This window comes from Stigmatopora argus, chromosome 2 (genome assembly GCF_051989625.1).
Source record: "Stigmatopora argus isolate UIUO_Sarg chromosome 2, RoL_Sarg_1.0, whole genome shotgun sequence".
Classification (NCBI taxonomy): domain Eukaryota; kingdom Metazoa; phylum Chordata; class Actinopteri; order Syngnathiformes; family Syngnathidae; genus Stigmatopora; species Stigmatopora argus.
Window position 1 is genome coordinate 16,796,060 of NC_135388.1, and position 15,723 is coordinate 16,811,782.

Genomic DNA, 15,723 nt, shown 5'->3' on the forward strand with positions numbered 1-15,723 from the left:
GAGGGCCACATGTTTTTGCCCCCCTTGAATGTACCGGCAACACGGTAAAAACTTTAAAATATGAGTTCACGCGGCCAAAGAAATTCAGGCAGACAATGTAAAAAATCCATCAGCTTTCTATGTAATACAGTAATTACATTTAAAGTATGATAGTTGTTATTAGCAAAGACAAGGTCAGTCAAAATATTTTTGTTTTTGTAAACAGGAAAGTTACAGGATATACTATTGGCTGCTTTTCAAAGATGTGTTGGCTTATCAATCTGCATTGACTCTCTGTCAACACACACATCCATGTTTGCCTGTCAGAATAATCTTACTTTAAACAGCAAGTCAAAGGAAATGAGCCTGTCTGTGTGGAACCACAGCTTTAGCGTGCCAGGAAACACAGAAAAGAAGGTTATTACTTCTGACACATAAGAACACGGAATGGAATAATGGATGGCACAGGCAGTCTGTCTCAAAATCATACAAACCTCTTTACTTTCAGGCAATCTTGCATTCTCAGTGCCAATCAAACCTTCTAACCTTTGTTTCCGACCTTTTTTATTGAGCTAAACAAAAAGATTGACTGAAATAATTATCATCTCAATTTACCAAGAAATTCACTTACTCGGTGTGAATGCCAGTTCTCCTTGTTTGAACACAAGCTGATTGACTGCTAAAATGACAACAAGTGGATGCACGGGGTTAATTTACCTTGTGTGATTTAGTTGAAGAGATTTTAACTGATCTGTCTGTTGCTTGTAAATAGTAGATAATTGGCAAAACAAATATCACAATTTTTAAATAATACATTTCTGACAAATTAATTCCTTAATCTTTCATAGCTCACTATATTGCTATGGCACCCTGGCTGGAAAACACCATTCAATAGAGTTGTGGAGTTTAAAAACACAAAACTTTTTGCCAGACAACATGTGACACTTGAAATCTCGCAAGATCTTGCAGCAAAGGATAAAAATCATTTTTTATCAGTAAATTAAACAGTGTACGTACGTCTGCTGTGTAGCTGACACTATCCTGTCATCGCTCACTAAGCTAGGACAATTATTAGGTTTGAGGTAATGCAGCAGACTGTGAGGAGTGGATGATTAAAACAAGTAGTGTCTGGACTTAATTGGAAACTGTGACATGAGGGCAGAAGTTAATTATGTTTCCAGATGTGCAACAAAAATATTGTTATTGAGGATGTTCGAAGATGAGGAAAGTCATTTTTTATTAGAACATAAAGGTTTATTTCACAAGGCAGCAGTAATCTATGTTTTTCTCACAGAAAGAATGCATTATCTCCTTACTTTGTCCAATAGCATCATACCAAGGACAAAATTCAGAAGTTTGTGAGCCTGTCTTTTTCCGACTTATTGAGAAAACATTGGCATGGTTTTGACTACGGAGAAAATAGGACAAGTTAAATAAAAAAAGATATGCATGGTAGGCTGGTTGGGCACTCTAAATTGCCCCTAGGTATGAGTGTGAGCGTGACATCCAGCTGACTTGGGGCCAAAGGCGGGGGACACCCTGTACCGGAGGCCAGATGATTGCAGGGTACAAGCAGACGGACAACCATTCACACTCATACCTAGGGGGAAATTTAGAGTGTCCAATCAACCTACCATGCATGTTTTTGGAATGTGGGAGGAAACCCACACAGGCCCGGGAGAACATGCAAACTCCACACAGGTGGACCGACCTGGATTTGAACCCAGGACCCATAGCTGTGAGGCCGACGTGCTAACCCGTGACCGGACGTTTCGTCGCCGGACACTTCGTCGCCGGACACTTCGTCGACCGGACATTTCGTCGCCGGCATTTCGTCGCCGGACATTTCGTCGACGGACAATTTGTAAGGTTTGTGGTTAGAATTAGGGTTAGGGGACAGTGGTTAAGGTTAGTGGTTAGGATTAGGGTTAGGGGATAGTGGTTAAGGTTAGGGTTAGGGTTAACCTAACCTCAACCTCGCGAACAATTGTTTTGTTGCATAATTAATTATTATCAACCAGGTAATCTCTCTCTCTCAAAATTATAATCATGAGACAGAGTTTTTACTTCAGATTTTTTAAAGGAACTTTGACATTAAAATAAAAGGCAATAAATAAAACGGAAATTGTCCGTCGATGAAATGTCCAGCGACAAACTGTCCGTCGACGAAATGTCCGGGTATCGTGCTAACCACTCAAGCTGCCGAGAAACTGCTTGAGAAACTTTTCACTAAAAGAATACAGCTAATTGGCCTGTAAAATGCCATATATTAAGCCGAAATTGAGTATTAGTCACTGGATTCAAAGCGGAGGTCAGAAAAAAATAGTGACGTATCGCATTGAAATGAGGGTATATTGCTTTAACAAAGACTAAATGTTTCTGACTCTTCCACCAAGACAATGCAAAGGCTAAAATAAACCACGACAACAGAAATGTGGCATTGTTGGAGCATGATTGGTGACTTGTGTGGTAGTATCCTCCTTCAAATCAGTGCCTGTCAGTTTTAACCAAGTCAGTTCACCACGTCATTAGTTGTTAAACAGCAGGCTATCAGCTGCTACCACACCTGCTTTACCATCTCCCTCACCCTAATTAAACACCCCATGCAAAACTGATGTCGAGCTTCAGCTGTTTCGACCACATACATTTGCGCATAGTTAAAGGTTTTCATTAAGTAGTTTTTTTTGCCTGTTTTCATTCACAGTTTAGTTCGTTTTTGAAAATCGAAACAATGTTGGTTCTGTTTTTGATCAATTCACTTTAGTAACAAGTGGAGGCAAAAATTGTGTTAGCTTGAGTTTCAGGAAATAACTTTCACAGTCTCTGATTTTTTTTTAAATAGCATTCTCCTATGTGAGTATCTGGAGTTCATATCAGAATGACTAGATCTAATTATAATAAAATAATTTAATTCAAACGGAGTAACTTAACCTAACCTTAAATGACATCACATTTTAAATAAGACCATTTCATTAAAAAATGGGTGTGGGGGAGCAATTTTCCTGTCTACTTATTCACTTTTCATAGTCCAAAGTACATTTCTGCTTTAGTAAGTCCAGCAGTGCGCTCTTTAGAGAGAATAAAAACTTGGGAAATATGACAAAAGTCATAAACGTCCGGGCCACAGTGACATGAGAGCAGACTTCTTAGCACGCAATGTTTGCTTATGCTCTTTTGCCAAGACTAGATTACATGAGGATTTCGGTGTTGGATTTATTTTTCAGTTCCATCAATAAATTTAAGAAAATAAACCAAAACTTAACAAAGTGTCACTTCAATTTAAAAGGCTTTTGGATGAGAGTCACAAGACTAAGCCTTCCAAATAAATTATAAAGCAGTGAGAAAGATGGTGGTCTGCGACTTTTGCATTTTCCACTGGAAAGATATTCTCTTGTGAGGGGAATTGTGATCACCTTTTAAAACTCAAATTACTCAGTAGAGGAATGGAAAGGCTCCATGTTTTACAGTTTCTTACATAGAATGGTAACATCACCATTATTTTCATGTCTACAGTTATCAATTTAGTGCTGACGCACAGGAATAATAGAAAAAAAAGATTGCCACACTCCTCTGTGTTAATGTTGTATCTTAATATTTAAACAGCTACCATGTACTCAAGAAGTCACATGTAGTGTTTTTTCATTCAACCTAATCTTGGCTTGTAATTTGATGTAGACTGGGAGAACAGGTGGTCACTACAAAATGTGCTAACTGTACATCTATTTTATCTCCCTGGAGCTGTCGATTTAGAGCTGCCAAGAGTATATATATATATATATATATATATATCTATGCCAAGAGAGAAATATCAGGCACTGGCCAAACCCTGATGTTAACTTGTACAGTACAGTAATACTAATTAAAATCCATTTTTGTGTGGAGTTTGTATGTTCTACCCGGTTGCACGGGTATTCTCCGGGTACTCCAGTTTCCTCCCACAACCCAAAAACATGAATTGTAGGCTAGTTGGACACTACAAATTTCCCCTAGGTATGAGTGTGAGCGTGAAGGGTATCCCCCTAATCCACACCCACAGTCATACCTTGGGACAATTTTCAGTGTTCAACCCGACTACCATGAATGTTTTTGGGATGTGGGAGGAAAACTGAATCCTCAGAGAAAACCCATGCAAACTCCACGACCCATGAACTGTGAGGCTGTGGCGCTAACTACTTGACTGCTGAGCCGATCCTTGGAGACAATCATTTGAACCCATAATGTCACCGTCCCGCGCTGTCTGCACCAAAGTCAGACAAGTGACCCACTACAGTGTAGTGGGTCACTTGCCTGACTTTATATGCATAAATATGTGTGTGTGTGTAGGACCGCTTTGTGGTGTTGTGGTGTAGAGGTTCACTCGCCAGACTTCAGTGCGGGCAGCCGCGGGTTTGAATCCCACTGGTGGCGGCATGATTGCGAGTGCGGATAGTCGTTTTGTCTCTCTGTGTGCCTTACGACTGATTGGCGACCAGTCTAGGCTGTAGTCTGCCTTTCGCCCGAAAACAGGTGGGTTAGGCTCCAGTAACCTTCGGACCCTTTCGAGGATGGGTGGTATAGAAGTTGAATGAATGAATATATATATATATATAGGCTTATTCATGAGGCACCATTTAAGTGACTAGTTCGATCTAATGTTAAATAAGATGAAAAGTGTGAGGGAATGTTGGCTGAATCTGAGCTTTCGTTACTGGCCATTTTCAATTATATTTACACAAATGGCAGCTGGCCATTAAAAACTGGCCAGCGGGCCACAATTGGTCCGCAGACCGGAGTTTGGACACCAGTAAGTCACGTTTGTAGTACCCAAACAAGGTCGGAAGTTAAATGGTTTCCCCTCACAGAAGCTCGCAGAGCGGTGGAAGCTGCCAAGCACCACTGAAGGGAAACTTTCCCACTTAAACACCACTTTGGCATTTGAGCAGCGAGGGGAGCAGAACGAGGAGAGCGAGAAAAAAAGTAAAGCAAGCAGCTTTGAAAGTCAGAAGCTGTGCGAAATGCTTCCTCCTAGACCGGAGTCAGCCTAAAACAGAGCCGATAACGACTCATTGAATTGATTGCCAGTGAGGGACTTTTATTATTTGGGGGGAAAAAACACCATGGCTTTCACGCAGTTGCTGATCTGTGTGGGGATGTTGACACTGCGCCTGTGTGGAGCCTATTACAGCGGACATCTCCAGCCTGAGATGTCTAATGGCACGTTTCACCATTACTTCGTGCCGGACGGCAACTACGAGGAAAACGACGACCCAGAGAAATGTCAACTGCTCTTCCGAATGACCGACGATCGAAAGTGCGGCCACGACGAGGACCAGGACTCGGTCATCCGGGACGATTTCACCATCATCAAGCGACAGATCGAGGACTCCGCTCGGGTGCTAGAGGGGCTCGGGAGGAGCGTCTCCTACGACCTGGACGGAGAGGACGGCTACGGGAAGTATCTGCGGAGAGAGACCGCGCAGATAAGCGACGCATTCACGAACTCCGAGAAGTCCCTGTTGGAACTTGAGGTGAAGTTCAAGCAGAGCCAAGAGAGCGAGTTGAGAGAAGAGCATCGGCTCAGCGACGACTTCCTCAACATGATCGTGAGCACCCGGGACACCCTGAAGGACACTTTGGACATTTCTCTGGGACTGAGGGACAAAAATGAGTTGCTCTCCCTCATCATTCGCAGTCATGGCACACGCCTCAGTAGACTGAAGAATGAATACATGAAGTACTAAGACTTTCTTTTCATTTTTGGGCTTTTCTTTTATGATGCACTGTGACTTCGAGGTAAATCAGACCCCCCACCCCCAAATGCCTAATTCTGAAATCACAAAGATAACAGGCAAATTTGTTGGAGTGAAAAATATAGTTTATTCTTGTGTTTCTGTCTGATATGGCATTAATTCACTGCATCATATTGGGAGTTGTCTAAGACTAAGTATAAATATTCAGTTGTCTATGTTAAGATTTCGTAAATCTCAGGGGTGGCGAACACGTGGCTCTCGAGCTACATGCGGCTCCCGGCCAAAATGCGGCACTTTACTTCTTATCATATTTTGTATATACCGTGGTTCTTTGTCTCGTTTCATGTTTCTCTTATTTTTATTCTATCTTAAAACACTCAAATTCATCAGGGTCCATTAAAAACAAATTATAAATTATATTTTATATAAAAAAAGAGTTTGGCAGATTGGATCTTTTTATGCTGCTTATGGTGTAAGCTATGGCTCTTTGACTCTCACAGTTTAAAATTTGGGATCTTTGTGTCTTGTTCGCCACCCCTGGTAAAACTTAAATATAAGGAATAGCTTTCATTGAGAAATGCAGTTCACAGTACATTATAGAAAATACAGGGATGAACATAAAATTGTTAAATTAGGTCTGTGACTAAATCAATCAAACAAAAGCAGTATTTTTTATCATGATCTCTGTACATTCCAGTGTATCCTGGCCGTCCTAAATTTAAAATGCTGCTTAGGAACAGGCAATCCTGGAAAGTAGATTACCGACTAGGCAAAAGTTTTCCTTTTTCAAGGCCAAGTTCGGATCCTTATCAAAATTGCAGTTTTATTCCATGTGTTTTTCAGAGGTTATTGGCCGGATTCTACCCACCAAAAAAGGAAGGAACGGCATTAATTTTCAAATATGCACGTGTATAGTTATTGAAAAATATATACATGACAATAAGCTATCTCTGCTTTTTCTTGTCAGATTATACAAAACAGCGAAACTGGTTCCCCAGATAAAAAAAAACATCACTTTTATTTGGATTTATCTGAGACAAAGAATTACCAAAACTTAAGGTTGTCAAAAATTCTGTTCTGGCATAAAACGTGTGGTCTAATCAACCAGATCTATGCAATATTCCAGGGGTCGGGAACCTTTTTGACAGAGAGAGCCATAAACAATTCATATTTTTAATGTTATTTCTTGAGAGCCATTTTCAGAATTGAAAGGTAAAAATACATGAAAATGTGTGCTGTTTTTTTGTCATTTCACCACTTTTAAAGTACAAAAAGTCTCTGAATTTTTTTGACAACATTGTTATGCTGTTGCTAATAAATCAGTATCAATGATATCATCAAACAAATTTATGATTAAAGTGGTGGTAGAGGTAGTGTCAACGTGACGTGACATTCCTATTAGTGGGTTTAGAACTCAGCTATCTCACCAGCGATTTCCATATTTTATATCACAGGTTAGTGGAGAGCCATATGCACCCATGGAAAGAGCCACATATGGCTCCCGAGCCACAGGTTCCCTACCCCTGCAATATACCATACCAAAGGGCATCGTGAGAGATGTGTGCGTGTGTGTGCGTGCGTGTGCGCGTGCGTGCGTGTGCGCGTGTGTGCGTACGTGCGTTTGTGCGTGCGTGCGTGTGTGTGTGTGTTCGTGCGTGCGTGCGTGTGTGCGTGTGTTCGTGCGTGCGTGCGTCCGTGCGTGTGTGTGTGTGTGTGTGCACGTGTGCGTGTGTGGGAAGAGGGGAGTTTAAGAACGATAATGAGCCTGGAAATTGTAATTTTGATTTTTGTAAATTTTCCCCTCTATTATTATTTCTATGACTGTGTCAGTAACAATCGCATGATCACAGAGTATCCCAAATACTCTACCATTTGCGATGCTAAGTTCTGTGATAGTTAAAAAATACTCGAAAGGGGCCTAATTTCAGAACGAAATAGGTAAACAAATGAAAAAAAGAATCGAAACCACAATAGCCTATCCCAGCTGACCCCGGGCCAGAGGCGGGGGACACACCCTGACTCGGTGGCCAGCCAATCGCAGGGCAAAAGGAGACAGACAACCATGCACAGTCACACCCATACTTAGGGGCAATTTAGAGTGTGAGAATGTTTATACAAATTGCATAATAAGCCTGCAGACGTTGCACAATTCCTTACTGTTCTGGTGCTAAATGTTAATCTTAAGATAACAGGCCTGTCTATAGAAGGTTTTATACAATGTACAGTGTATTTTTTTTACTTGTGTACTAAGTAAATACTATTTTATTAGATAGTCTATTTACATTCGGGATGGAGCTGCATAAATGTATTTTAATATACTGTGTGTGAGAGATATTTATATATATATATATATATATATATATATATATATATATATATATATATATATAGTATGTTATAGATTAAGACTGCAGGCAGCACTCAAGGATTTCCAACAGAAACAACGATGTGTGATAACATTATCAGATGGTTTTCTTAATTAAATGTTTCCGTTCAGTTTGGGCAACAAATGATTTACAACTAAAATATTTCTGAGTATTTTATAGTTTTCTCTTCTGAGTAAGTGTGGCTTAACTTTACTTCTGTGGGAACAAGCTTACGGTTTCTTTAAAAAGAGACTACAGTGTGATAGAAGACTAATCAATGGGCAAACACTCCTGCCATGTCTTTTACATTGACAAATTCCAGTCAATTAAGTTTTACAAGAATTAAAGGTCTGCTTTAAATGAAACACAGATGGATGCCCTCTAATTATGAGTGTTGTGGAAAAGAACCTGCTCATTGGAATGTATAGGATGAGAAGAGATGTAACTATAGGCCTAAAAAAACAGACCCTAGTGAAAAGACATTTGGTGAGCTTTGATGTAATTCCCTAGGTAGGTTTAATCTCCTAAATTAAGCAACCTTTAAGTTACTTTAGTGCCTAACATAAATGTGGAGTACAAAACGAAGAACTTCTGAACATCAAACAACAAAAATAGTTTCTCATTTGTGAAGGTTCTTTTCAAGATCGCAACATAATAGCGACCACACAAGCGCTAGACAGTTCTAAACCTTAAATGAAACTACCAGTATATTCAATCATTCATTCATTTACTGAATCGCTTATCCTCACAAGGGTCACGGGGGGTGCTGGAGCCTATCGCAGCTAACTACGGGCTCCAGGCTGTCAGACAGACAAACATTCATGCCCACACCCATGCCTAGGGACAATTTAGAGTGTTTAACCAGCCTTCCCTGCATGTTTTTAGGTTGTGGGAGGAAACCAGAGAAAACCCACGCAAGCGCAGGGACAACATGCAAATTCTGAGGTATAGAAAAATTAATATATCACAGATCTCGGTACGTTGCTCCCATTAGAATGTATTTAATAAGAGCAGGTAAAGTTTTAGGAGCTAAGTCGCCCCATAGCGTGCGGGTCTACTGGAAGCAAGAAGGGGGCGTCAGGTAAGATAGTTTGGGAACCACTGCGCTAGACCATGCACGGCTGCCAGTGTTGTCATCTTTTGAGACCCATTAAAATTGCGACATCAAGGTTCTTTGCATGTGTGCCAACATCTTTTGTCACGCCCAGAATTTTTTTCATCTCCCTTTGTCAAGATCTCAAACATCAGTGACCAGAACCCTCAATGTGTATGTGATAGGGTGCAATGGAACCATGAAATATGATCCCACCAAAAATTAACAAGTAAAAACACATTAAAGATAGCAGGGGTATAGGGTTTCATATAAACAATCTTTATTTGCATTGAGTACTGGGAGCATTATTTGATAGGTTGCTGTGGAACTGTTTTTGGAATGTGGGAGGAAACATGTAAATTCCAAATAGGAGGGTCCAAACCTGGGATTGAACCCTCGATCTCAGTAGTGTGAGGCTACCCATTTCCCTTTTTTGTGTTTAGAAAATTAATCACAACCTGACAAACACCCGTAAAAACAATTGTTTATTGTGGTCTTAAATAAGCCATCTAATACTTAAACTAACTTAAATTTGATTCAGAGGATATGCATTTTTAAACGTTTTATCACTTTATAGGGCAGGAGACCAGGAAGTATAAATACACCGCAAAAAAGTGACTTTTAAGTTTTGATCGTTTAAAGTTAAATCAGTCTAACCCTTTCTTGTTTTAGATCGATCAAGAATACTGAAATCATTCAAATGTGGTAAATCCCATAATATTGACATAATTTCGCAGTAACTTTAAGTACTTTTCCAGTAACAAAGGCACAGATCACAAAGAAGCCTTTGAAGCATGTCGAGAAATATACTAATAGAATACAACAGTGTATTTTCCTTGCACAAGGAAACGTTGACTATTTACCTACTTATCAGGATCGGCGAATGACGTGCATACAATTCGTGGTCATGGAACAATGACACGCTCTTATCTGTTTTAATCGGACATAGGCGCCCCCCTAGAGATAGTAAATCACGTTAAATCTTCAATGAATACAAGGGTTGAGGACAGAGGTGCACCCAGTTATGTCATGTTGCACTGCCTCCTCCCGCGACCTTTCACCTACTTTCTCTCACACTGACAGCAGACGTTTGAGTTGACGGACGCCGGAGCTCTTTGGACCGAAGACTTTTAAATACAGGTAGCTGAAACTGTCTTTACTTTATTTTCACGGGGCATAGTACGAATAATAAAAACAATAACAAAAGCTTTTCAAGCGTTGAAGGATGCGTCAAGAACTGACGCGTAAATGATGACGTCATTTAGCTAGCTAGCAAGTAGCCCACGAAACTTGCATGTGTTCGGTAAAACTCCCGTTTAATAATTCTATGCATACGAACTTTTCTATGTGTAATTTTAGAGAGGGTTCGCGAGATCACATGGGCGTCACTTCGGGGAGGTGACATGTACACATTGTCCACACGCGGTGGTCAACATCCTCCTAATAATATGTGGAGTTCTTGTCAATCAAATCCATCGCTTTAAGTGATGTCACGTCATCTTTAAGGACACGGGATCTGAGCATGAGTGGCATGTGCCAAGCGTTCTTAACCCTTTAAAGGGCAAGTGAGTATTTTCATTCATTCATTTTCAACCGCTTATCCTCACAAAGGTTGCAGGGGGTGCTGGAGCCTTGCCCAGCAAAACTATGGGCACTAGATGGGGAACACCCAGAGTCGCTGGCCAGCCAGGACACTTTGAGACGAACAAGTATACACGCTCACTAAGCATACCATGCTTGTTTTTGGAAATGTGGGAGGAAACCGGAGTACCCGGAGAAAACCCACACAAGGCCGAGGAGAACATACAAACTCCAAACTGTGAGGACCCACCTGGGATCGAACCCTGTACTCTAGAACTGTGAGGCCGACGCGCTAACCACATGACCGCCGGGCTACCGAGAGACAATCCAATATCCTGTTTTTGGTGTTTTTTTTAGAGAGTTGGAACGAATTAATTTGTTTCCCATTCATTTCAATGGGAAACTTCCGCTCGAGTTACGAGAATCTTGTCATACGAGCTCAGTCCCGGAACGGATTAAGCTCGTATCTCGAGGTACCACTGTATATATGTAAATATATATATATATATATATATATATATATATATATATATATATATATATATATATATATATATATATATATAATATATATATATATATATATATATATATATATATATATATATATATATATATATATATATATATATATATAGTTATATATACATACATACATACACACACACACATTAGATGCACATATATATACACACATATATACATACATTTACACATACATATATATACACGTATACGTATACATATACATACACATACACATTCACATACACATACATATACACATACATATGCACATACACATACACATACACATACACATACACATACACATACACATACACACTTGCACATGCACGCACGCACGCACGCACACACGCACGCACGCACGCACGCACACACACACACACACACACACACATACACATATACAATTATAAGATAAGTTGGGCCCACATCACTGCACCACTATAAAACGTTTTTACGTCATCACAGTAGCAGTCAGCGAGAGTTGGACGTGTAATGGGGAGTTGGTCGGTGAAAGTCCAGAAATGTATGTGTCGTCACGATAACCGCCCTACCTGATGTAGTTAGTGCTTCGCTGGCCCTTGCTTAAACCATTAAGGAGTTTCAAACCTGGGTTGGGTTTGTTGAAACAGTAAGAACTAACCTGAAAGGTCCATGAGCAGCAGCTAGGTTGTAAAGGTGCCAAAGGGGGTCCTTTTTTAAGACAGTAATACTGAGTATAAACAAAAAAAACAATGTTAAAACACTTTCTGGTGTGAACTGTCTGTCTTTCGTGCTGTTAATGTTTTGTACCATTTTCCAGTTGGTGAGCCCGTTTCAGTTGCAAGAGACACTTGGAAAAATGTTCAGTACCTTGGGCCGTTTTGCCCGGCCTGCTTTGCGGAGATGCAGCTCTTCCATAGGCTGTCAGACTGTGCGCTTTCGTGGCCAACCAGAGAAGGTTTTCCATCCACCACCTGCTCGCCTGACATTTATGCAGCTTTGTGGACAGCAGACTTTGGGTTCAGCCTCCCTCTCTGTGGCCAGCCATTCTGTGAGACATGCCCGGGCATTAAATGAAGAACGAATGGTGGAGGTTGAGTGGGAAGATGGAGGACAGAGCCTGTATCCCTTCACGTGGCTTAGGGACAACTGCCAGTGCCCGCTCTGTACACTCCAGTCAGCTCAGGCCCGCAAACTGTTGATGAGTGAGTTGGACATCCACATTGGCATTAATGCTGTGGAGGTTACCAATGATAACAAGGTAGGCCATAGTATTCCATACAGTATACGGTATATGTACCAATATTGTCATTCACAACTTTGTGAGAATTCATAAAAATATAAATAAAATAAAATAAAGGCAACTAATAATAAAGATCAATAATTAAGCAGCCCAATGATCTTCAAAAGTTTTAAAAGCATTACATTTACAAAGTGTTCATCCTCATACATTGTGTGAACATGTTTGATTTAATCTGGTATGTCTTAAATGGCTTGAGTTTGAAATTTCGCTGCATTCCATGTTATTGTATTCCAAGTTTTGGATGAAATGAATTGGAACCCTGGCTACTCCACATAATATTTGAATTAAGCTGTTCTACACAGCTGCAAAGCAAATTAGCATTTACGCTTAGTATTGTAATCTCTTACACATAAATAACATTCAAGTCAAATTCTTTTCTTTTAAAAACATTTTTTATATTGCTCTTGTATTCAACCTCATTATTGTGTAGCAAAACTAATGAGGGCTCTAAGAGAGATTTATTGTGTCCTACCTAACCATTGTTTCTTTTTTATAACCTAACACATGGCTTCACTCAACATTTATTTAAACGTTACATTCTCAGAAACAGAATATCTCAATAAGTTCCAAAACGTGGGTAAAGTTTAAATTCTGGCATAATGATCTGCTTTTTTTAAAACGTCTAGATCAAGAAGGAGGGCTTGAATAATGAATTTTGAATAACACCCATAAAAGAAGGCAGTAGCTTGAAAATGATGAGAGCAATTCTTAGAGCAGTTGATGACAATTCTGGGCCAGATTTACTGAGCAAACCAAATATCAGCTTTTCACTCTGTCAACATTTAAGTTATTGACTTCCAAAACCCTCCAAATTTCACAAGTTCACAATTAGCGAGGCCAAAAAGGCTATGTGGCTTATTTCCAAAGCCACTAGGAGTTGTCTAGAATGTTGTATTTTTCATTATTACATACTATTCTCTAAAAGCAATTGGAGTGGGTCACCTGAGGACTTCCAATTGAGTTCTTATGGAATGATCCAAGAACATAACATATAAAATACTTTAGCGTTGGCCCTTTATTGCAAATTACATTTGTCTGCACATATTTTTTTTACATTCATTGGTCGATAAAGGGATAAGTGTACAACAATCAATGTTTAGCAAAGCGAAGAAAAAAATACTAGTTATTTTAAGAGTTTGAACATTTTATTCTGAGCTGTAATCACTTATGGTGTTTAAGGTAATTCAAAGGACTTTAGTGGAGGCATTGTAGGTTTTATTCCCACTCAGTGGTGTGTTAATTGAGTGTGAAAGGTTGTTCGTCTCCGTATGTTCCTCGTGAATGAAAGGCAACCATTGCAGGGAATAGTTTGCCTCTTGCCCAAAGTCAGCTGGGATAGGATCTAGCTTTTGAACAAGCTGAAACAAGGTAAGTGGTATGGAAAATTGATGAATGGTTGGGTACTCTTTGTGCTGAAGACTGTACATGCAGAGAACAAAGGGCATAAATCTTTTCTGTGCTTCAACTCAAAGCACTCTGCTGTATTTTAACCACTCACCGTATTTACTCGCATATAATCAGCTTTTGTCTGACGAAACAATGATGACTGAATGGAGGGTACGGCTTATATGCGCAAAAAACACGACTTGCAAAAATCTGCAATTTGACGGCGCCGTGACATGATTATGTCACTACAAAATGCCGCTGTTGCATGCGCCGTGACGTCATGACGCAAGCGAATGCCGCCCATTCATAGATATTAATCAATACATTTTGTTATTACTAAATCATTTATGTGTAGTAGACATACACCTGCTTATGGCAGGTGTGATACTGGTATGTGCCCATAGCGAGCAATGATGATGTTGCTCACACCGGTACTCAGTGTGCTCAGGGAGGTTGTCTTTCTGCCCAGACAAACAAAAAAATTAGTTCTGCCGAGGGCCGGAGTGGGTCCTGGTCTTTGTTCCAACCGATCCAGTGCCGACATTTTAACCAATCGGGTGTCTTCTAAAATAAGTAGCACCTGACTTTAATTAACTGATTTAACTTGCAAAAGGTATCGTCTTGTTGAGTCGGAATGAAAACCTGCACCCACTGCGGCTCTTTGATGACCGGTTTGACACCCCTGCCTTAAATGGAATCTCAACAAGCGTGATACTGGTATGTGCCCATAGCGACCAATGATGATGTTGCTCACACCGGTACTCAGTGTGCTCAGGGAGGTTGTCTTTCTGCCCAGACAAACAAAAAATTAGAGGGAACTTTGCTCAAAATTATTTACACAAAAACGTGGTTTTCAGGTTCACAAATATGCCGATGACTATCACGTGCACTTTTGGGATAAAAAATGTTATTTTATGGGTTTTTTTTTCAAATCCACAGATACATATATGATTAAACAATCATGTATGTATCTGGATTTGAAAAAAAAACTTAAAATAAACCATTTGTGAATCCAAAAAGATTTCAAAATCTGTAAATGTATCAAATTTTCCATGTGTGCATCATGACTTTTCATTCATTCATTTTCTGAACCGCTTATCCTCACAAAGCTCCCAGTGGGTGTTGGAGCCAGCTGGCTTTGGGCACAGGGCCGGAGGACACCGTGAATTGGTGGACAGCCAATCGCAGGGCACGAGGAGACAGACAATCATTCGGGCTCACACTCGTACCTAAGGGCAATTTAGAGTGTTCAGACAGCCTGCCATGCATGTTTTTAGAATGTGGGAGGAAACCGGAGTACCCAGAGAACCCCCACGGAAGTAACATGCAAACTCCACACAGTAGAACTGACCTGGGATTGAAGCCAGGACCCCAGAACTGTACGGCCGATGCGCTAACCACTCAACTCAGGCCCACCCTTATCATGACTTGTTATTTGTAAATATTCAGTTCTGCTTGTGAATTGCTGAAGCTGTGGCTCAGTTCTAATAAGCAGGGTTATCAGATGTATTTGTTATGTAAATAACGGAGACAAATCTGTCCCCACATATTAGATGCAGCATCATCATTCAATATGTAATGATTTATGACCCATGATCCAATGATCTAAAGACACACAATTGTGAGGGGAAAATAATGAAAATACCATCGACATACGGCAAATGTGCTATGTTAAGAAAAATCAAGAATAATAGTCCTCTATTGAATCATTCTGGTCGCAGCATCAGCCTTTCATGTTGTTTTTCTTCAACTGGAACATGTTCATTTTAAGGTTAT

The 15,723-nt window shown here is 40.1% G+C and overlaps 2 protein-coding genes across 3 annotated transcripts in view; both read left to right on the top strand.

Annotated features, from left to right (window-relative positions):
* The first annotated feature begins 4,026 nt into the window (after window positions 1–4,026).
* On the top strand, window positions 4,027–7,042 carry fibinb (fin bud initiation factor b). Its single transcript, XM_077588271.1, has one exon. It carries the CDS (start codon window positions 5,076–5,078, stop codon window positions 5,697–5,699), a length of 624 nt encoding a protein of 207 aa, XP_077444397.1. The 5' UTR covers window positions 4,027–5,075; the 3' UTR covers window positions 5,700–7,042.
* A 2,932-nt stretch (window positions 7,043–9,974) lies between these two features.
* The window catches only part of bbox1 (butyrobetaine (gamma), 2-oxoglutarate dioxygenase (gamma-butyrobetaine hydroxylase) 1), a 37,137-nt gene continuing 31,388 nt past the window's right edge, over window positions 9,975–15,723 (top strand). Inside the window, exons 1-3 of one of the 2 annotated variants that reach the window (XM_077591231.1) lie at window positions 9,975–10,307; window positions 10,527–10,732; window positions 12,079–12,519. In XM_077591231.1, coding sequence (XP_077447357.1) covers window positions 12,118–12,519 — 402 coding nt within the window. In that variant the 5' untranslated portion in view covers window positions 9,975–10,307; window positions 10,527–10,732; window positions 12,079–12,117. The remainder of the gene's footprint in view (window positions 10,308–10,526; window positions 10,733–12,078; window positions 12,520–15,723) is intronic. The other variant, XM_077591225.1, reaches the window with a different exon arrangement.

Coding starts and splice junctions, on each gene's coding strand:
- fibinb (XM_077588271.1), top strand. CDS start 5,076: ATGGCTTTCACGCAGTTGCTGATCTGTGTGGGGATGTTGACACTGCGC.